General features: G+C 54.2%; 1 protein-coding gene and 1 non-coding gene across 2 annotated transcripts in view; one reads left to right on the plus strand and one right to left on the minus strand.

The window, feature by feature from the left end:
- Nucleotides 1–22,086, plus strand: part of CFAP99 (cilia and flagella associated protein 99) — a 36,987-nt gene extending 14,901 nt beyond the window's left edge. The window contains exons 5-15 of the mRNA XM_007471633.1: nt 420–597; nt 3,542–3,622; nt 3,782–3,856; nt 4,737–4,808; nt 5,013–5,104; nt 5,767–5,971; nt 19,334–19,475; nt 19,583–19,734; nt 20,551–20,756; nt 21,669–21,831; nt 21,970–22,086. Coding sequence (XP_007471695.1) covers nt 420–597; nt 3,542–3,622; nt 3,782–3,856; nt 4,737–4,808; nt 5,013–5,104; nt 5,767–5,971; nt 19,334–19,475; nt 19,583–19,734; nt 20,551–20,756; nt 21,669–21,831; nt 21,970–22,086 — 1,483 coding nt within the window. The remainder of the gene's footprint in view (nt 1–419; nt 598–3,541; nt 3,623–3,781; nt 3,857–4,736; nt 4,809–5,012; nt 5,105–5,766; nt 5,972–19,333; nt 19,476–19,582; nt 19,735–20,550; nt 20,757–21,668; nt 21,832–21,969) is intronic.
- On the minus strand, nt 15,239–15,311 carry TRNAE-UUC (transfer RNA glutamic acid (anticodon UUC)). The gene has a single exon. It is a non-coding gene; the product is annotated as a tRNA-Glu (tRNA).
- Nucleotides 22,087–22,381: the final 295 nt, after the last annotated feature.

Here is a 22,381-nt window from a genome sequence, read left to right on the forward strand (position 1 = left end):
CCCGTCGCTGGCACAGCTCCATGGACCTTCCTTTTGAATCACCAGCCTGCTCCCTGCTCCTGGCTTCCTCCCCCTGTGCCACCTGCTGGGGACCAGATTAGCTCCACGGTCCTCGGAGCCCCCGGATTGCGGGGACCCGCCCTGTTCCTATCCTCCCGGCGCCCCCCCACCCCCGCCACCTAGGATGAGGATGCCGCTGGGCCTCAGTCTCCTCATCCGTGCTAGGGGAGCGCTGGTGCATGGGGCTCTGGGGTGTGGGGAGCCAGCACCCGTGAGTGAAGGGCGGCTGTTGGTCCCACCGCTACCTGCCCCCAGGCAGACCCAAGCTCCTGGGGGTCCTTCAGGTCCCGAGGGGCTGTTCCCTTGTTGGCGTGCTTAGGAAGTCACCCTACGTGTCCGCTCCCACCTTTGCCTTCAAGGTGGCAGCCGGAGGTCCAGGAGCTGATCAACCAGCTGCAGGGGGCGTTGACCAATCAGCCCCCTCTTCCAAAGACCAAGGCCAAGGTCACAGAGCCCAAGGAGTTCAACCTGACTGCCCCCAGGCCCCGCGCCATCCCAGTGCCTGAGCCAGTCCCCGTGGTGGCCAAGACCAGACCAGTAAGTGTGGCTGATCACAGTGGGCTTAGGGTGTCCAGGCAGGGAGAGTGGATGGTGTGGGTCAGTGGGGCTGGGCTTTTCCAGGGCTGAGGGTGCCCGGACCAGAGCAGGAGCGTTTGATCACCCTCCCCAGCCCCATCTCACCCCACAGAGAGGGAAGCCCAGCTGACCCAGAGCCTGCCCAGTGGAGTGGGTTCCTGCGCCCCACCTACTGAGGTCTGGTCAGTAAGCGTGGAGTGGAGCTGTTGGCTGCGGGGCGCAGGCCCGTCTGCACTTGGCACTCGGAGCCCGCTTTTAACCCTGTGGCAGTGTACCGCTCCCTCCCCACTGTGTATGTGCGTGTGCAGGTGGCGGTCTGCACTCCTCGGGCTGCGGGGGTGACCCTGTCCGCACCTCAGGGCCTCTGCCTGTCTGTCCCATCTGCCTGGGCTCTCTTCCTCTACCCCCCCCCCCCCCCGAAGAGACTCATCACCCCCAAAGGCTTCCTCCGGCCTCTTGGAGCCTCTCCCGTCTCCCCCCCCCCCCCCCCCCCCCCCCCCCCCCCGCCTCGCTGACTTCTGTCGGTCAGGATGCTTTGTATTACAAGTAACAGAAAAAAGCAGCTCAGTCTGGCTTAGACAACAGAGAACCAGCTGTGACTCTCATGGCCGAAGCAGGGTAGGCTTCAGGCACAGTTTGATCAGGGTTCCAGAGCTGCTTCTCTGTGACTCTCTTCGCCTAGTCCCCTCCGAGGGTCAACTTTATCTTTTGGGCTAACTTCCCTCATTGTAGCAAAACATCCAGGCCTCACACCCACACTACATCATCCGGGGCATGAGAGGACATCTAGGGCCCAGAATCCTGTGAAAGTGTGATTAGACCAACTTAGGTTGCATGTCTGCCCTTGAACTCATCACCGTGACTGGGAGTGTAACGTTCTGACCGGCCGTGGGCTCTACGCTGAACATCTGTGATGGACTCGGCTTCCCAGAACCAATCTGGTTCCCCAAAACAACTAAGCACTACATGGAGGGTAAGGGGATAGTGCTGGGAGGTCCCAAGGTCCCAGACCACTCCCACCACCTGTCAGGTCTCGTTACAGTCTCTGCCCAGAGAGGCCTTCCATGAACCCCTCGCCTATCAGGTCTCTCTTAATTTCCTTCTCATTGACCCAGATCCTTTTCTTCACGGCATCAATTAGATTTTAGAGTTGTTTAGTAATTTGTGGGTCTATTTATTATCTGTCTCTTTTATCAGACCTCATCCATCTTATTTTTCCCATACCCCCAGTGCCTGGCACAGTCCTGGCTCAGAGCAGACCCTTGGAAAATATCTGCCGGATGGATGGATGGATGGATGTGTGGATGGGTGGGTAGGTGGGAGAATGGATGAGTGGATGGGTGGACAAATGGATGGATGAGTGGATGATGGATGGATGAATAGATGGGTGTGTAGATGGGTTTATGGATGGACGGTGGATGGATGGGTGGTTGGGTGAGTAGGTGGGTGGATGATGGATGGATCGTGGGTAGGTGAGTGGATGGGTGATCACATGGATGGACGGATGGGCAGATGGACAGAAGGATGACGGATGGGCCTTGTTGCTGAGCAACCCCACAGTTACCCAATCTGTGGGAGCCTCAGCGTTTCTGACCCCAGGTTCTCTGGTCTAAGCGTGTTTACCTCATGTCATTTTACCACCTGCATCTCTCTCCCTCTCTGCCTGGCCCCTTCCCATCCCCTGCTCTGCTCCTTAGCTGCATGAGCTGTGAGATATTGGTGGACCGTCTCCTTCCGTGGGGTCCACAGATGGCTGTGCTGGAACCATAAGCTCGTCCCCTCCACACTCCCTGCCCTGCTCCGTGCCCAGGACCCTCTTTGCCTCCTGGGTTGAGGACTTATTCCAGGTCACTCATTCAACAAACGTGTCTGGATGCCCAGTATGTGCCAGGCACTGTGCCTTCATGGAGCATGTGTTCCAGTGAAAAAAAAGGATAAGTAAAATGTAAGGTGTGTCAGTTGGTGAAAAATGCCGAGGAGAAAAAATACCTCAGGGAAAGGAGATAAGAAGTGTTGGAGGGGCTGCATGGAGTTCTGGATGGCACGGCCAGGAAAGCCCTCCTGAGAAGCACCGTGGGGTAAAGAACAAGAAGTGAGCAAATGAGCCATGGGTTTGTCTGAGGGAAGAACATATCAGACAGAGCAAAGCCTATGCAAAGGCCCTGGGGCAGTGCCATCCCTCCCTCGAGGGTCAGGGGGCAGCCAGAAAGGGAAGGAGGGGATGGGAGGGGAGGTGTTCAGGGGGCAGAGAGACAGGATGTGGGCTCACAGGGTCCCTCTGGCTGTGGTGGCCGAGGAGGGAGGTGAGGGGTGGCCTTGAAGCAGGTGGGCAGTTTTTGAGGTGGACGTGGCTGTGAGAGACCGAGAGGGGTTGAGGAGGGCACCAAGGAGGACCCCCAGGCCTCGATGTGGGCCAGGGATGGACAGCAGTCAGGGTCAGCAAGGCTGGGGGAGGGGTGGGTTTTGGGGCAGACAAGGTTTCAGGTTTGGACGTGATGAGTTTCCTACGAACATTAGACGTGCAGGGGAGGGTACACGGAGTTAGGAGCCTGGAGTTCAGGGGCTTCCAGCGGGGCTCTACCCCACCCACGCTGTGGACACTGCTCCCCTCCAGGAGCCACCCTGCTGTCTCAGTGTTACTGCTGCAGCCCCTCACTTTTCTGGGGTCCGTGACACTCTCCCAGCCCTACCTGTCCCTCCAGCGTCTGCTGGGCCTGGGCCCTGTGCTTGGCCACCTTCCTTCCTGCTGCTGGCGTGGCGTCCCCCCCTATCCTCCTGGCGGGGGCACCAGCGTCCGCCCTCCTGGCCCTGGCACCTTCCTTCACCCACATCTAGCGGGCACTTCTACTCACCCCTCCAAAGTGCTGCGGCTCACCATGGGCTCTTCCCTCCACCGCGCCGCCAGGTCCCCGGGAGCACCTACCGGCCGCCCAAGGAGCAGCGGCTCCTGGAGACAACCAAGAGATACAATCGCCGCAAGGCTGAGGTGGGCCCCCTGTAGGCGGAGACCCCTGTGCGGGCGTCAGGGGCGAGAGGCAGCTGGGGAGGAGGCGAGGGGCGGCGCGGGGCGGGGCTGGGCCGTGCCTTTGCGGCCCGGGCCACCCGCGGTGGCCGGCGGGCTGGAGCTGCCTGTCTCTGCGCGCAGGAGCTGCTGCTGCGGGCCAGCGTCGAGGAGATGCGGTGCGCGCGGCCCAGGCCCCGCGGGGAGCCCCCGGTGGAGGTAACGCCAGCACACCCACAGCCTGGCCGGTCTTCCCGGCGGCCTCCTCTCACATCATAGACACGTCCCTCCCCGTGCCACGGCCGCGGCCACACTTCGAGGGCCACGGAGGGCCGGGGCCCAGCGCCGCCAGGCTGAGTGCGGCCGAGCGGGCAGGTGCATCGTCTCCTTCCCTGGGTGTCTCCAGATTTTCCACCCTGAGCACTTAGTGTTTCTGTGAGGAAAACCCCAGGGTGTGTTTGTCAATAAGGAAAGTCAGGGAGCAGGATAGGGAGGGCCCATTCTGGGTGGGTGCTGAGCGAGGCTCACTCAGGAGGAGCCGCCCGGCCCCGCCTCCCCGCTTGTTTGTTATCCGCCTGGGCGGCGGCGCACGGGGCGAGGTGAGCCCCCCAAGCAGTTGGGGCAGCCCAGGAGAGTGGGCACCCCACATAGTAGCAGCAGGCCCCGGGGGCTGATGGCTGAGGTCCTGTGGTGGGGAGCTATACCCGCTGCTCGCCCACCGTGGACGTGGTGGCCACCCTGAGGGTGTCTGCAGAGCAGCAGCGGCCTGGGCAGGGAGCAGCCCCGCGAAGGAACTGGGCGCGGCCCCGGGGACAGTGGAGGGGAAGCTCCAGCCCCCCGGCGGGGAAGTGCGGCCCCCGGCCCGTCAGGCTCTGCACCTTCCCTGCCCCTGGCTGGGTGGCCGGACGGCCTTGGAGGACAGAGGTGCTGCGGGGGACCCAGTGCAGGCGGCGGGCTGGGCTGGAACGCGTGGGTGGGCGGCTGGAGTTAGGACAGAGGGCAGTGCGCCAGGCCTCCCAGGGGTGCAGGGCCCCCCGCTCAGCCGGGATGTGTTTGGGGGCACCTTGTGGGCACAGATGCCAGGCCCTGACCCCCGTAGGACTCCAAGAAGAAGCTGCGGCTCCGATTTCCACCTCGAATCCTCCAGGCTCCGAAACTGACCTTCTACAGGGTGAGCGGTGCCCCTGACTGTCGGCTCGGGGCCTTGGCTCCAGGCCCCGCCCCCTTGGGACACACCTCCGGGCCTGTTCCCCTGAGGACAGCCCCGCCCTTGAGGCAGAAGGAAGCGCCGGGGAGGGGGCAAGAGGGCAGAGGGGCACTGGCTGCTCCGAGGCTCCCCTCCCCCATCACAGCCGGCCCCTACTCTCTCCTGCAGCCCAACGACGACTCCCCGGTCAAGCTGAACACTGCTGCCATCCTGCGAGAAGGGGCCTTATACCAGCGGCAGGTGGAGAGAGAGCTGCAGAGGTGGGGTGGCAGCTCCTTGGCCTCCCCTCCCCTCCCCTCCCCTCCGGGAGCTCAAGAGGGGCCGGCGCCTGGCAGCTGCAGTCCTGCAGAGGCGGCTTTGGATGGGGGGGACCCAAGCAGGCCAGTGTCAGGGTCACAGCTGCGTCCTAGGAAGATAATCTGCACTCAGTGAGGGAGATGGACTGGGTAGGAGGAGGCTTAGCAGAAGCCTGGCCCACCCCAAGGCTTTGGGTCTGAGGGGTCACCTTCTCCTGGGATCCCTTTCTGATGCTCCCTCCCCTACCAGCAGCGCTGCAGACCCCTGCACTTACCCCAAGAGTTGGGCTGCGGGTGGGAGCTTGGGTGGCTGACCAGATGGATGAGAGGATGGACAGACACACAGGTGGACCAGAGGGTGGCGGATGGACGGACAAGTGGGCAGGGGTGGCAGATGGACAGACAGGTGCGTCACACACGAGTGGATGGGGGCTGGAGATGTGGCTGGAGGGCGGACGCACAGGACCAGGACGGGTGGACAGTGTGTGGAGTGGGTGGCTGGTGTTGGTAGAGCGCGGCCCACGCCTGTGAAGGCCACTGCCCCCAGGGGAACTGTGGCCTCCTGGTGGCCCATGCAGCCCCACCACAGGAGACCCCCAGCCCCGCCTCTTGCCTTCTCTCCCCAGGGTGGATGAGCTCATGGACGGGGCCGGGGACCTCTCTGAGTTCCTCAAGTGGCAGAGGAAGATGCAGGCAAAGGACCTGGAGGAACAGCTGGCCACAGGCGAGTGCCGGAGGCTGCAGGGGAAGCTCAGCCACGAGGAGGCCATCCTGGCACGGCAGCAGGTGGTGCAGCAGAAGAAGCAGAAGGCAGACCAGAAGAAGGAGGAGGTGACGGGCAGGCCGGGCTGGCTGGGGCCGGGCTGGCTGGGGCCGGGCTGTTCCTGTGGTTGCCGCCCCCAGGCATTTCCTCCTAAAACCCACAGAGTGGAGGTGCTTCCTCTGACCCCATCTCACCAGGTGGGGCTTCTGGAAGCATCTGGGGTCAGCTGGCCTGCGTGGACTGTCTGGCCAGCACTTCTGGTCCAGACTGCCCCCCGCCCCCACTGGCACGGTCAGTTGGTCCGCACATCCACGTGTGAGGGAGGACCTGAGGTCGGGCAGAAACTTCCAGACGGCCAGCATGTTTGCATAAGATGCGAGAGGGTCTGTGGACACCCACGTTTCCACTTCGGATGCTCTGGACGTCAGTCCTGCTCTTCCTCCTCCTAGGACGGACGCCCTGGCCGGGGCCTCCCTGCCTGTGTTCCTTCCAGTGGGCCTGGCGGCGACCCAGATAAGGCGGGAGCCTGCAGGGCCCAGAGGCCCAGCCCTAGCCCCCTCTCCTTAGCTGTGTGCCTCTGAGGGCCGCCAGTCAGCAGATGTGCCCCAAGTTCCCGCGACTTACTTCTCCCGGCAGACGCGTCTGTATCTGCTCTTTGTGTTAGGGTTGGTTTTCCTTCCTTTTTAGCTCACTTCTTAAAGATACAAAGTCAAAACAATATGACACATAGCCTCAGAGAAGTCTTACTTGTTGTAAGTCTGTAACTTACAGCCCATTTCCACCTCTACCCCAAGTCCTTATTTTCATGAATTTCTGTCTTTCCTTCCAAGCAAGTATACACACTTCTTGTTTCCCCTTTACTTAACATAAAATGTCCCAGCCTGCTTTCCCGGCAATGAATAATGTTGTACAAGATTTTCCTCTTTGTGGAGGTGGCTTTTCGAGGTCCACTGCTAGAGGAGGGACTGCTCCGTCAGAGTAGCTGATGTGGAGGTTCTGTCTTGTTCTTGTGGCTGTTTTTGTTGGGGGTTTTGAGGTCTTATCAGAGATGCCACATCACCTTCCCTGGGCAGGAACTTCAAGGCCCCAGCATGGGGGGAAGGGGCCCAATCCCCCTGACCCACCCACAGAGGTTACTGTACTGAACTCAGGAATTTTTGCCAGTCTCAGAGGTGAGAAATAGTATCTTAGTACAGCTCTGATTTGCATTTGCGTCTAGGAACGGTGAATTTGAGGATGTTTTCATATAAGAGCCGCTTCTGTGTCTTTTTCTGTGAACCGTCTGTTCATGTCTTTTGTCATTTTCTTTTTTTTCCAGTTTTATTGGGGTATCATAGACAAGTGAAATTTGTATATATTTGAGGTGTATAATATGATATTTTGATATACATACACATCGTGGGATGATCGCCACAATCAAGCTAATTAACACATAGTTACGTTTTTGTGCATGTGGTGAGAACACAGATCTACTGTCTTAGCAAATTTAAAGTGTACAAAACATTATCGTTAACTCTAGTCACCATGCTGTATGTTAGGTCCCTAAAGCTTATTCATCTTCTAACTAAAAGTTTTTACCTTTTGACCAACATCTCCCCATTCCCCTCACCCCCAAGCCCCTGGTAACTACCATTCTACTCTTTGTTACTATGAATTCAATGTTTTTAGATTCCCACAGAAGTGAGATGAGACAATATTTGTCTTTTTTTTTTTTAATTTTTAATTTTAAATTTTTTTGCGGTATGCGGGCCTCTCACTGCTGTGGCCTCTCCCGTTGCGGAGCACAGGCTCCGGACGCGCAGGCTCAGTGGCCACGGCTCACAGGCCCAGCCGCTCCACGGCATGTGGGATCTTCCCGGACCAGGGCACGAACCCGCGTCCCCTGCATCAGCAGGCGGACTCTCAACCACTGCGCCACCAGGGAAGCCTCGGTATTTGTCTTTTTGCGTCTGGCTTATTTCACCCAGCATAATGTCCTCCGAGTTCATACGTGTTGCCACAAATGGCAGGATTTGCTTCTTTTTTAAGGCGGAATAATATTCCATTATGTACGTATAGCACATTTTCTTGATCCATTCATCTATCGCTGGACACGCAGGTTGTTTCCGTATCTTGGCTACCATGAATAATACTGCAATGAACATAGGAATGCAGATGTCTCTTCAACACAGTGACTTCATTTCCTTCAGATGTACCTCCAGAAGTGGGATTACTGGGTCATACGGAAGTTCCATTTTTTATGTTTTGAGGGACCTCCATACTGGTTTCCATCGTGGCTGCCTCAATTTACATTCCCACCAACAGTGCACAGGGTCCCTTTTCTTCATATCTTTGCCAACATTTGTTTTGCTATCTTTTGACTTTTTATGCTGGCCATCCTAGCAGGTGTGAGGTGGTATCTCGTTGTCACTTTGATTTACATTTCCCTGATGATCAGTGATGTGGAGCATCTTTTCGTATACCTGTTGGCTGTTTGTATGTCTTCTTTAGGAAAATGTTTGTTCATGTCCTTTGCCCATTTTTAAAATCAGGTTACTTTATTTTATTTTATTTTGCTATTGAGTTGTGCGAGTACCTTATATATTTTGGACATTAACCCCTTATTGGATATAGGATTTACAAATATTTTCTCCCATTCCATAGGTTGCCTTTTTATTTTGTTGATTCTTTCCTTTGCTATGCAGAAACTTTTTCATTTGTGTAGTCCCACTTGTGCTTTTGGTATCAAATCAAAAGTAAGTAAATAATCGCCAAGACCAAGGCCAAGAAGCTCTTCGCCTATGTTTTCTTCTAGGAGTCTTATGGTCTCAGGTCTTACATTTAAGCCTTTGATCCATTTTGAGTTGATTCTTGTGTGTGGTGTAAGATAGGGGCTCAGTTTCATTCTTTTGGGTCTGTATATCTGGCTCTTCCAACAACATTTATTGAAGAGACTATCCTTTCCCCATTGAGTTTTCTTGGTGCCTTGGTCAAAGATTAGTTGACCATGTCCATTTTCTGTTGAGCTTAGAGTTCTTTATATATTAAGGAAAGTAACCCTTTAACTATAGTATGTTGTTACAGATATTTTGTTCCAAGTACTCATTTGGCTGTGCTTAAATGATGTATTTTTGCCATGTAAATGTAATTTTTATGTCATCAAACTTATCAGTCTTTTCTTTCATTGTATCTGGATTTTGAATAATTAGGAAGGTTTTTCCCATACCCATGTTATCGAAGAGTTCACGCATGTTTTCTTCTAGTATTTGTGTGGTTTCATTTTTACATCTGGATCTCTATCCACTTGAAGTTTATTCTTGTACACGGTGTGAGATCTGGATCCACTTTATTCGTTTTCAGATGGCCACCCGGTTGAGTCTTCCAATCCATGAATGCGCTTTGTCTCTCCATTTATTTAAATCTTTTATTTCCTTCATCTGGTTATTTAGGTTTCTGTATGTAAGTCCTATACATACAGTTTTGTTAGATTTGCACCTAAGTATTTCTTTTATTATTTTTGAGTGGTTGTAAATGGTGCTGTATTTTTAATTTTGGTGGCCATGTGTTCAATCCTAGTAGGTAAAAATGCAATTGGTTTTGTGTGTTGTTTTTGTGTCCTGTGACCTTGCTGAACTCCCTTATTAGTTTTTCTAGGACAAACAAGGAATTTTGTTGTAGGTTGGGGTTTTGTTGGGGTTTGTTTGTTGGGGTTTTCTCCGTAGACAATCATGTAATCTGTAAATAAGAACAGTTTCATCTCTTCCTTTCTGTTCTCCCTATTTATTTCCTCTTCTGCCTGTTGCACTGACTAGAACATTTGTGCCTAGTTCACCATCTTGGCGGAAATCAGCCTTTCACCATTAAGTGTAACGTTAGATGTAGGTTTTTCTGTAGATGTGCTCTTTATTAGTTGATGAAGTTCCCCCCATTCCTATTATTCTGAAAGTTTTTTTTTTTTTTTAATATATTCTCTCTTTCTTTATTTTTGGCTGCATTGGGTCTTCGTTGCCACACGCAGGCTTTCTCTAGTTGCTGCGAGCAGAGGTTACTCTTCGTTGCAGTGTGTGGGCTTCTCACTGCGGTGGCTTCTCTTGTTGTGGAGCACGGGCTTTAGGCACGCGGGCTTCAGTAGTTGTGGCTTGCAGGCTCTAGAATGCAGGCTCACTAGTTATGGCGCACTGGCCCAGTTGCTCCACAGCATGTGGGATCTTCCTGGACCAGGGCTGGAACCCGTGTCCCCTGCATTGGCAGGCGGATTCTTAACCACTGCACCACCAGGGAAGCCCTCTGAAAGTTTTTATCAGGAAATTCTGCCAGATGCTTCTCTGTATCAACTGATACGGTCATGTGATTTTTCTTCATCAGCCTATTAATATGGTGGATTACACTGACTGAATTTCACATACTGAATCAGCTTCGCATCCCTAGAATAAACCCCACTTGATTATGGTGTATAATTCTTTTTATATATGTTGAATTCTATTTGCTACTATTTTGATTTTGTTAAAGTTGTTCTTGCATATAGTTTAGGCGGATTCTAACCACTGCACCACCAGGGAAGCCCTCTGAAAGTTTTTATCAGGAAATTCTGCCAGATGCTTCTCTGTATCAACTGATACGGTCATGTGATTTTTCTTCATCAGCCTATTAATATGGTGGATTACACTGACTGAATTTCACATACTGAATCAGCTTCGCATCCCTAGAATAAACCCCACTTGATTATGGTGTATAATTCTTTTTATATATGTTGAATTCTATTTGCTACTATTTTGATTTTGTTAAAGTTGTTCTTGCATATAGTTTCATAAGGGGTGTTAGTCCGTAGTTTTATTTTTTGTAATGTCTTTTGTCTGGTTTTGGTATCAGGTAATTCTACCTTCATAAAATGAATTTGGAAACATTTCCTCCTCTTATTTTCTAGGAAAGATTGTGTACAATTGGTATTAATTCTTTGAACATTTGGTAGGATTCTCTAGTGAAATCATCTAGGCTTGGAGGTTTCTTTTTTGACTTTTCAAAATTAGAAATTCAACTTCCTTACAAGTTATAGGGTTTTTCAAATGATCTGTTTCATATTGGGTAAGTTGTAGTAGTTTGCGTTTTTTGAGGAATTGGTCCATTTCACTAAGTTTCCAAATTCATGTATGTAGAGTTGTTTGTAATATTCTATTACCATCCTTTTTTATTTTTTAATTTTTTTAATTAATTAATTAATTTTTTATTTATTTTTATCTGCGTTGGGTCTTAGTTGCTGCACGTGGGTTGTCTCTAGTTGTGATGAGCGGGGGCTACTCTTCGTTGCGGTGCGCGGGCTTCTCATTGTGGTGGCTTCTCTTGTTGCGGATCATGGGCTCTAGGCGCGCAGGCTTCAGTAGTTGTGGCTCGTGGGCTTAGTTGCAGCACAGCATGTGGGATCTTCCCGGACCGGGGCTCGAACCCGTGTACCCTGCATTAGCAGGCGGATTCTTAACCACTGCGCCACCAGGGAAGCCCTACCATCCCTTTTTATGTCTGTAGGGTCTAAAGTGTTTCCTTCTTGAATATTGGTGATTTATGTCTTTTCATTTTTTTCTATTAGAATTGCTAGAGATTTGTCAATTTCATTGATCTTTTCAAGAAACCAGCTTCTTGTTTCATTGATTTTTCTCTACTGTTTTTCAATGTTATTGATTTCTGCTCTTTATTATTTCCTCCCTTCTGCTTGCTTTGAGTTTATTTTGTTCTTCTTTTTCTAGGTTCTTGAGATGGGTTTTAGATTACTGACATGAGACTTTTCTGCTTTTCTATTGTAAGCACTCAGTGTTACACATTTCCCTTTATTTGTTGCTTTAGCTGTGTCCACAAATTTTTATATGTTGTATTTCATTTTCATGCAGTTCAGTGTACTTTTTCATTTCACTTGAGATTTTCTCTTTGACCCATGGACTATTTAGAAGTATGTTGTTTAGTTTCCAAGCATTTGGAGATTTTCCGGTTACCTTTGATCATTGATTTCTAGTTGATTCCATTGTGGTTGTTGAACATACTCTGCTCTATTTATTTTAAATTTGTTGAGATTTTTTCATAATTGCTTGTTGCATTTTTATGAGGGCTTCTTTACAAATCATTGTCAAATCTAACATCTGTGATCTCAGTGCTAAGATCAGAGCTCAGTGCTCTACTGATAGTGTCTTCTTTCAGTTGGAGATCATCCTGGCTTTCGGTATGGTGAGTGATTTTCGACCGAAACCCGGACATTCTGGGTATTATGTTACAGGACTCTGGATCTTATTTAAGCCTTCTGTCTGAGCAGCTCTCTCTGACGCCGCTCTGGCAGGGGAAGGGGGGCACCACCACATTACTGCCAGGTGGGCTTAGCAACCCACCGTCCCCACGTGGCCTCTGTTGACCCCTGAGAGGGGGCCCCTGATGATTTGTGGGTAAGGGCTCCAGCTAGACCTCCATCAATAAATACCCCCCCTGACTGGGAGAGGGAGGAGTACCTTATAACTGCCCCCCACGTGGCCTCCACTATCACGTGGCAAGCATGGAGCTGAAAGTCCTCACTCTGCACCTCTGACACCACCTTAGTGGGCATGGGGAGGGACCCTTGTTCCCGCGGGCGGGGGTGGACACCAGGTTGCCACGAGCGCTCCTCTGACACCGCTGACACCCGGGGGCAGGTCCCAGCTCAGGCTCCTCTGTACCACCTCCCCATGATCTGGGGAAGGCAGAAGTCTTGCGCTCACTCAGCTTTTACTCAGGTTTTGCCTGTGATGTCTGGTTGGAGCACAGGTTGTGTCACACAGTTTTCTGTGTCTGTAGGCGGCTCCTTTCCTGGTCCCTTGGCAGGCTTTGGTTGGGCTTTTTTGTCTGCACCTATGGCATTTCTGGGTCCTCCAGCTCCCAGCCTGGGACACATGAGGTAAAAGAAGACCCAGAGACCACCCCCCCACCCCGCGCCATCCTTCAAGCCCCACGGTCCCAGCCAGCCTTATTCCCTCCCCCTTTCATAGCCTTCTTTTGTGTGTTTAGTAATTTATATTCAGGGGTTTTCGTTGTGCCTAGTGGGAGGAATAGGGAAAAGCACCCCGACTCCATCTTCCCAGAAGTGGAAGTCACATGTGTCGATTCTGATAAAGGCTTTTGCAACATCTGTGGAGATAATCATATTATTTTTCTCCTTAACTCTATTAATACGGTGAATTATATTAATGATTTCTTTTTTTTTAAACATCTTTATTGGAGTGTAATTGCTTTACAATGGTGTGTTAGTTTCTGCCTTATAACAAAGTGAATCAGTTATACATATACATATATCCCCATATCTCTTCCCTCTTTCGTCTCCCTCCCTCCCACCCTCCCTGTCCCACCCCTCTAGGTGTTCACAGAGCACGGAGCTGATCTCCCTGTGCTATGCGGCTGCTTCCCACTAGCTGTCTATTTTACATTTGGTAGTGTATATATGTCCATGCCACTCTCTCGCTCCGTCACAGCTCACCCTTCCCCCTCCCCATGTCCTCAAGTCCATTCTCTACGTCTGTGTCTTTATTCCTGTCCTGCCCCTAGGTTCTTCAGAATCATTTTTTTTTTTTTTTTTTTAGATTCCATATATATGTGCTGGCATACAGTATTTGTTTTTCTCTTTCTGACTTACTTCACTCTGTATGACAGACTCTAGGTCCATCCACCTCACTACAAATAACTCAATTTTGTTTCTTTTTATAGCTGAGTAACATTCCTATTAATGATTTCTTAATGTTGACCCATCCTTGCCTTCCTGCGACGAATCCTGTGCGGCTTCCCTGGAATTTGAAAGTCCTCGGACTCACGTGGAAAAGTCCAGAGGCAGGAGGCAGTGGGTGGAGAGCAAAGGCGGGCTGTGGTCGAGCAGCCATGCACTTCCCTTGACCAGAGACCCCGAGAGGATCCCGGAAGAAGCTACCCAGAGTCACCTTCAGAGGTCCACCTGGAGGGGCAAAGACCCCATCAGAGGGGTGGGTGCTGGAGGCCAGGGCTTGGACTAGAAGCTGTGGCCTGACAAGCGGGCTTGCTGGGCGGGAGGGAGGCCCCTCCTGCAGGCTTTGCCCCGGGGGTGGGAAGGCGGTTGGGGCCGCTCCCTTCTACTCCTTGGGGCTCTCTCAATATTCCTGGCATGGGGCTGTTCTTGTGACAGCAAGGACAGAACAGCCTGCCCCTACGGCCCCTCCCCTCATCGGCCCGTCCTGAGGCCAGGTCAGCAGGAGGGGCTCCAGCCCGCACTGGCCGGCACCCCCTCCTATGTCTCGGTGGCAGCTTGGTGAGGTCCAGCTCCGTCCCTCCCAACCCCGGGGGTCTCGTGAGCCAGAGGCCTTCAGTCAGAAGCACAGGAGTCGTGGGCCTCCAGGGAACAGCTTGGGAGAGGGCACCCTGTGGGGGCTGGCGGCCCAGCCACGACACCCAGGTACCCTCGGCCTCGTGTCATAATTAGGACAGCTCTCCGAGCCCTGAGCCGTGTTCCCCAAAGCCCGGCCGACTCTGGCTGGACCATCCTGCACAGGTCCAGAGGCTTCTCTCCCCGACCTGGAACATCCAGGTACACGCATGTAGATGAAGAGCGTGTTTTATGAACAAAGTAACCTGAGTAGACGGCACTAAACATTTGAAGACAAAAGAATTGCATTGTTTTCGTGTGCCGTTCATGCTGGATTGGTGACTTTACAGCCTCCGTGTCTTTTTTTTTTTTTTTTTTTTTAGTATTAATTTATTTAGCTGAGCCAGGTCTTCCTTGCGGCATGCAGGATCTTTAATTGCGGTGGCATGCATGCGGGACCTAATTCCCAGACCAGGGATTGAACCCGGGCCCCCTGCTTTGGGAGCGTGGAGTCTTAGCCACTGGACAACCAGGGAAGTCCCCAGCCTCCGTGTCTTAATGGGACTTTGTCTCCACGGGAGGTTCCGTTGCCACAGCCCCTGGCCCAGGGAGGGAGCCCTTTCCTCGCCTCTGTGCTCTCAGCATCCCTCTAGAGCCTGGAGGCATCCTTTCTTTTGAGAGGTAGGATGTTTTGGGCCCACCTGAATTTTCTCTTCTTGAGACCGTAGATTCAGTTATTCCCCCCCGCCCCCACCCCACCGAGGCCCTGGCCCTCACCACAGAACCCAGTGTTGATTTCCATAGCTGGGGGCTGGGTGGGGGGAGCTTTCCTGGTTTTTCCGTGGTGACCAGTATTAAGGTGCTCTAGCAACAGGACTGAAAACGATATATTTGTAAAGTCATGAGTGTAGCTCTGACATTGTTTCATCATAAACAATTTGAATATATTTTCTTCACTTAATTTTATCTCCCTTTATTTATTTATTTTTTTGGCTGTGCTGCGTGGCTTGCTGGATGTCAGTTCCTCAACCAGGGATTGAACCTGGGCCCTCAGCCGTGAAAGCGCCGAGTCCTAACCACTGGACCACCAGGGAATTCCCAATTTTGGCCCCGTTTAAAATAATTTGATGAACCACAGAAATAAGTAGCTATATTGGAAAACAAAATGGATAAAGTTCACATAATTCTTGCTTTTTTTTTTTTTTTTTTTTGGGGCGGTACGCGGGCCTCTCACTGCTGTGACCTCTCCCGTCGCGGAGCACAGGCTCTGGACACACAGGCTCAGGACGCACAGGCTCAGGAGCCATGGCTCATGGGCCCAGCCGCTCCGCGGCATGCGGGATCCTCCCGGAACCGGGGCACGAACCCACGTCCCCTGCATCGGCAGGCGGACTGTCAACCACTGCGCCACCAGGGAAGCCCGCTTTTTTCTTTTATTTAATCCATCATCACAGTGAAGTTAATCCGGAGTAGCAGTACCAACATTAGCACAAAATCCACTGGGTGAGTAACATTTCACACTCCGGTTGTCATGAGTGACCATTCTTAGAGTATATTTTACCGAAGTATTCAATGGATTTAGTTTGGAGGCCCTTGGAGCATTTTTCTATTTGGCTTTGTTACATCAATGCTGTCTGGTGTGTTCTGTGTTTACTTGACTTTAAAGGTGTCCCCGTGCTGGTAGCTGAAAGCCCTTGCCTGGGGCGAGGTCAGCCAGCAGCCCTCGTTCGTTCGGGTGATGTTAGTTGCGGGAGGGGTGGAGAGATGTGCGGAAAACCCAGCTGGGCTTCCAGCCTAGGGCCCAAGGATGCATTAGGCCAGCCTGGCCCCTGAGTGGACTCTGGGCCAGACCAGGGGTCCGAGGTTTATGTCAGAGCAGACAGAACCAAGAGTCAGCCCAGGACTCCAGCCAGCCAGCTGCCCTGCGAGCCGCTCACCACCCTGGTGGCCTCTCCAGGGGACCACACCCCTAGCTCGCCAACACCTCTGCCTGCCCACAGATTCGGCTCTGTCACCTCCTTTCAACCTCTGAGTGCTCCGTTCTCTCTGCCAAATCCTGATGCTGTGCTGACACTGATGCCACGCCTGATGGGGATGCCGTGCAGGCGTGACTTGGGAGGTGGCACCGCCGTCCCCACTCACCAGCAGACACACTGGAGCCAGGGAGGGGGTGATTTGCTGGAGGTCACACAGCTCGTCGGGGCGGAGGCAGAGCTAGAATCCTGGGGCCTTCTCCACGGCCTGCGCCGTCTCCTGGGCTCCGCGGGGTTCGCTCCGAGCCAGGAGATGTCACCCCCCTTCCTCACTCCCAGGACCAGGCTGCCAGCTGTTTCTGTGCCTCCACAGCCAGCCGGGGGGCCGGGGACTCGGCTCAGCTGCCTCTCCTTCAAACCCAGGTGTCTTTCCTTGCACGTAGTTTACTTACTTGGGGTACGACTCTTCCACGTTTCGGTAGCCTACTTTTTCTCACCTCATATTTCCACACAAGCATATCTCGAACTTATTACAACTTTTTCGAAAGTACTTTTTAAAATAAACGTTTTAGGGCTTCCCTGGTGGCGCAGTGGTTGAGAGTCCGCCTGCCGATGCAGGGGACGCGGGTTCGTGCCCCGGTCCGGGAAGATCCCACGTGCCGCGGAGCGGCTGGGCCCGTGAGCCGTGGCCGCTGAGCCTGCGCGTCCGGAGCCTGTGCTCCGCAACGGGAGAGGCCACAACAGTGAGAGGCCCGCGTACCACAAAAACAAACAAACAAACGTTTTACTTTGGGACTTTTTAAAAGCAGTGACAGAAAAGTTGCAACTAGTACAGAGGGTTCCCCTGTGGTCACCCAGCCTCCCCTGCGGGTCACATCTTACATCAGCACGTGCCTATGGGGTTTCTTGCACTGTCACAACAAAGCATGGAAAACTGGAGGGCTTTAGCTGCCGTTCTGGAGGCCGGAAGTCCGAGATCAAGGTGTTGGGTGGGCCGTGCTTGCTCTAAGCCTCTTCCGGCTCCTGGTGACCCCAGGAGTTCCTTGGTCTGTGGCAGCTTCACCCTACGTCTGTCTCCACCTTCACATGGCCACATCTCTCCATGTTTCTCTGGGTCTTCTCTTCTTATATTGACACCTGTCATTGGATTTAGGACCCACCCTAAATCCAGGATGGTTTCATCCCAAGATCCTTAACTCATTTCTTATTGGGTCCTTAACTAGTTGGAAATAAGATCACATTCTGAGGTTCCAGGTGGACATGAATTCTGGGGGGGCACCAACCCACTACACCAGGGTATATTTGTCACAATCAAGAAACCAATATCGGCACGTAACTTAACTAAACTCCACACTCTATTTCGATTTCAGCATTTTTTTTTTCCTACTTATGTCCTTTTTCTGTCCAAGAGCCCATCCAAGGATGTCCCAGACTCGTCTTCGCCATGACATTGTCTCAGGCTTTCCTTGTCCTTGGTGCCCTTGGCAGTGGTGAGGAGTGCTGGTCAGGTGTCCTGTAGAACGTCTGTCTGTTGAGATGCTCAGACTGGGTGTAGGAGGAAGACCACAGGGGCCACGTGCCTTTTCATCCCATCCCTTCAAGGGTGCCCGCCATCAGCAGACTTATCACTGAGGATGTTGGACTTGATCACCTGGCTTCTCACTGCGGTCATTCCCCCTTTCCACGTTGCACTCCTTGGGAGGGGTCTCTAAGCGGGGCCCACGCTCAAGGAGGTGGGTAGGTTATGTGGATTCTTCAGCACAGAAGACTTGTCTCTTCTCCCCCACTTACTCACTTATATATCTATATATATCAGTCCACTCATTTATATCAGTGTGGACTCATGCATATTTATTTTATACTTTGTGTTATAATCCAATACAATGTGATTTATTTTGTTGCCAGCTTTGGCCACTGGGACCCCTTTCAGGCTGGCTCCTGTGTCCCTTCGACCTGCCCCCATGCCTCCCACCATCCTTTTGTTTTTTGAGCACTTCCTTACTTTATGGTGCCATAAAATGCTCCAGGCTCATCTTGTATCTTCCCTGCCCCAGACCTCAAATGGCCATTTCTCCAAAGACCGTGGTTCCTTTTCTTAGAACCTGGAATGAACTTGCACAGAAAGGGATGGTCAAAAGCCGTTTTTATATGTGCTGGCAGAGTGCTTTAAGAAAGGCTTCCTTCCTGCCCAGTGTGCCTAGCATCCACGCTGCCACACATGGACCCTGCACATACCATGCAGTCAGAGATGAGCCCCCAGGTGCCAAGACCTCCAGGACTGGGAGTCCAGGGGCTCCCTGGCAGCGCTGGGCAGTGACAGGAGGTATACATCCCACCCTGTCCTTTGTAGCATCTTGAAGACTGAAAATAATATTCTGAATTGTTCACAATAGCTCCACCCTGGAAACAACCTGAATGTCTGTCAGTGGTAGAATGTATCAAAGAGTTGCTATATATTCCCCGAAACAGCAACGAGAATAAGCCAACTGCAATCCCGGTGAAAACGTGGATGAGGATAGTACCCCCAGATACTGAGCAGAAGAGGGAAGCCACAGCCAGGACACGGGGCGAGTCCTGTTTGTGTGCGGTTCAAAGTGGCAACACCATGCTCCGCGGTTTAGAGCTGCGCATTTCTCAGGCTCCTCCAGAAAGAAGACTGTGGGGTGACCGTCAGGGCGTGCCCGGGGGCGCATGTGATGGGGAGCCTGGGGCTTCCCGGGGGCTGGCGTGTCCTATGCACAGGCCTGGGCAGAATCTGGGCAGCCAGCTCCACGTGGCTGCAAAGCAAGCAGTGCCCTGCTCTCTTGAGTGGAGTCAGCAGTGGTTGGGCTTCAGGGCAAACCCAGTGGCTCTGACTTGGTTTCCCCAGGCTGCACTCCTCAGCTTATTGTCAGATCTGGCGGGGGGGGTGGCTGCATGGTTCTGGGCTCACACCCCCAGGACCACAGTGGAGGAAGGGAGGATGTGAGGCGAGACTTCCCCAGCAGGCCACACCTCCAGACGCTGATGAGCTTAGACCCAGGTTCCAGGGTGATTCAGGGTCAGGGACTGGGTCCGCCGTCCAGACCTCATGCTGCTCCCGGGGTTGGGGCGGGCCCAGGGTCGCAGGCAGCGGCTCTGACTGTGGCCGGCTGGTTGTCCAGACAGCTGAGCTGATGCAGCAGTGTGCCGAGAGGCGCCTCCAAGAGGAAAGGTCCATGAAGGAGCTGGTGGAGCAGGTGATGGAGACGCAGAAGAACATCAAGGTGGCGCAGACAAAGCTCCTGAAGGGCCGACGGCAGATGGGTACAGCGGGGTGGGGGGGGGTACCCTCCCAGGGGAGTTACCTGTGCCTAGTGCTGGCCCTGCTGCTCTCTCTCTGACCCCCTCAGCACCCCCAACTTGGCCCTTAGTTCAGGAGGTGATAGAGGAGAGCCGGGAGCTGCTACAGCGCAGTGCAGAGGCAGCCAAGGAAGAGCAGAGGCGGCGCCGTGAGCTCATCTCCCAGTTGCGAGCCCTGGAGACTCAGCCCACGCGCAAGGGCAAGCTGGTGGACCTGACCCAGGTGAGGACGTGGCCCCCGGAGCCCATGCCCATGTGACAACCTCGGGGAGCTTCCCCAGGTCTTACTGGGCCTGGCATTGCCATAAAGGATGTGTCCAGAATTCCCACCAAGGCCAAAGGCAGTCTGGACCCAGGCCGAGATCCACCTATCCACTCATGCCCAGCTCCCCTGTGCCCGCCATGCTGGAGGCCTGGGTCTGGTCCAGATGCTCAGTCCTGCCAGGGAGGCCTCCATCACCCCTGGGGGTGGGCAAGGTAGGCTTCGTGGAGCTGCGCGTTGAGGGAGCTCCCGGAACTCACTAGGCCTGGTTGGAAAGGGCAGCGTAGGGAGAGCGCAGGTGCACGAGGGCCCAAGGCTGGGCAAGCAGGAGGCTAAGAGAAGGGCAGCCGTGCCTGGAAGCCTGTGTGAGAAACGCCACGAGAGGCCAGGCTGGCGCACGGTGACGTGAGGGCAGGCCTGGTCCTGGGGGGTGGGCAGAGTCCAAAGGGCTGTCTACCCAGGCCCCCAGGTCCTGGCTGGGGAGACAGTGCTGAGCTCCATTTGGTCCCTGCCACAGTGGAGGGGCCTGCAGGGCACCCAGCTGAGATGTCCCCACAGAGGTTGAGGGCTGCAGAGCAGGCCCAGGCTGGAGAAGCTAGATGGTGGACACGTCACACAGGCACCACTCAGTAGATAGGAGGAGGTCTCCTGGGCACCAGGCCAGGCCTATAGCACTCAAGAGGGCTGCTGGTACTGGTGCCAGCGCCCTGGAGATGGCCAGGCAGGCTGGGCCTGGGCCTAGTTCCCAGCCTGGGGCCTCCCCTGCCCACCCTGCAGATCCCTGGCTATGGCCTGGAAGGGGAGATGTCGGTCGTGGAGCTGCGTGAGCGGCTGGCCCTGCTCAAGGAGACCCAGAGGTGCAAGGAGCAGGAGAAGCGAGACCAGATCATCCAGGGCAAGCGCGCCAAGAGCCAGGCGCTGCACAACACGGTGGCGCAGATCTCGCTGCGCCGCGCGGCCATGGGGACATCTGCAGCCTTAAGGTTAGTGCCAGTGGCCTGGGGCGGACGCCTTGGGTGGGCAAGGAGCAGGGAGTCTGCTTTTGCACCCTCCTGGGTGGCTTCTCCTCGCAGCAACCCACCACCCTCCCGCCCAGGCAGTTCCCTTGCAATCACGTGCCCCCAGCTATTTAAAAAAACACATTTATTTATTTATTTACTTCTGGCTGCGTTGGGTCTTTTGTCACTGCACGCGGGCTTTCTCTAGTTGCGGCAAGCGGGGGCTACTACTCTTCAATGTGGTGCGGGAGCTTCTCTTGTTGCGGAGCACGGGCTCTAGGCGCGTGGGGTTCAGTCGTTGTGGCTCGCAGGCTCTAGAGTGCAGGCTCAGTAGTTGTGGCACACGGGCTTAGGTGCTCCGCGGCATGTGGGATCTTTCCGGACCAGGGCTCGAACCCGTGGACCCTGCAGTGGCGGGCCGATTCTTAACCACTGCGCCACCAGGGAAGTGCCTTTTTTTTCCCTTTTAAAGCAGGACTTAGTTGGGGTTCACACATCAAATTTGGTTGTCAAACATCTCTCCTCTCTTTTAACGGAAAGCACGTGGACACACGCACCCCTCTTTGTTAGGAGCACTGTGGTGACTTTTCCGGCCCCTTGTGGCCAAGTGTGGAAGAGATCTGCAAAGGTAGCAGAATATTAGCCGCGGCTATCCCTAGGCAAGAGTGGCAAGGGGAGGGCAAGATGAAAGGCCGTTCGCTTTTTTTATCCCCAATACCAAGATAGTTAATACCGATGGAATACTTTTTAAACTGTGAAATACAAAGAGCAAAAAGGAAGAGGTGCTGGGGGGAGCCCCGCCCCGAGCGGCCCTCGCGGGGCCTCTCCACCTGCGCCTGAATCCCTGGAGTCAACCCGCGGTGGGGTCCTCCTAAGCCAGCCCCGCCGCCCGCCCAGGTGGGAGGAGGAGACGGCGCAGTCGGCGGCCGCGGGAGCGCCCTCCCGGGACGAGCGGGTGCTGGAGCTGCAGCGCAGGATCCGGGAGAAGGCGGCCGAGCGCCGCGGGCGGGAGGCACTGCTGCACGTGCCGGCGCCGCGGGCAGCTAGCCCCAAGCAGCAGGTGAGCCCTGGGGCCGGGCGCGAGGGTGCGCAGCGCAGGCGTTGGAGGTAGCGGGGGGCCGGGCGCGGGGTGGGGGGACGGGGAAGCCGCGGTGGCGGACGGCCCCGCCCCGCGTCGACCTCCACCGCCCGCCCGCAGGCGCAGCTGGAGGCGCAGCGCAGGCTGGAGCTGGAGCAGAGCCGGGAGCGCAGGCTGCGGGCGCTGCACCGGGGAGGCTCGGCACGCGGGCCCGCTCGCTGCCTGAGGGCCGTCTGAGCTGGGCGGGCCCGGGCCCGCCCCGGGACCCCGAGACCCCGAGACCCCCGCCCGAATAAGGCCTGGGCGGCGGTGTGCACCTCCCCTTCCTTGGCCGCGCCCCCCGCCCCACTCCGCCCCAGTCTCCTCCCGCCCAGAGCAGGGTGGCCAAATAAAATGTCAGTTATTGCGTGGGACAAGCTAATGCCAACAGAAGGATCCGCTGGAATTCAAATTTATTTGGGCGTCTTGTATCTTATGTGCTAAACATGGCCACCCTAGCCCAGATTATAGCCCTTCCTATGGCCTAGCGCTA

This window comes from Lipotes vexillifer, unplaced genomic scaffold (assembly GCF_000442215.2).
Source record: "Lipotes vexillifer unplaced genomic scaffold, Lipotes_vexillifer_v1.1 scaffold328, whole genome shotgun sequence".
Lineage (NCBI taxonomy): Eukaryota > Metazoa > Chordata > Mammalia > Artiodactyla > Lipotidae > Lipotes > Lipotes vexillifer.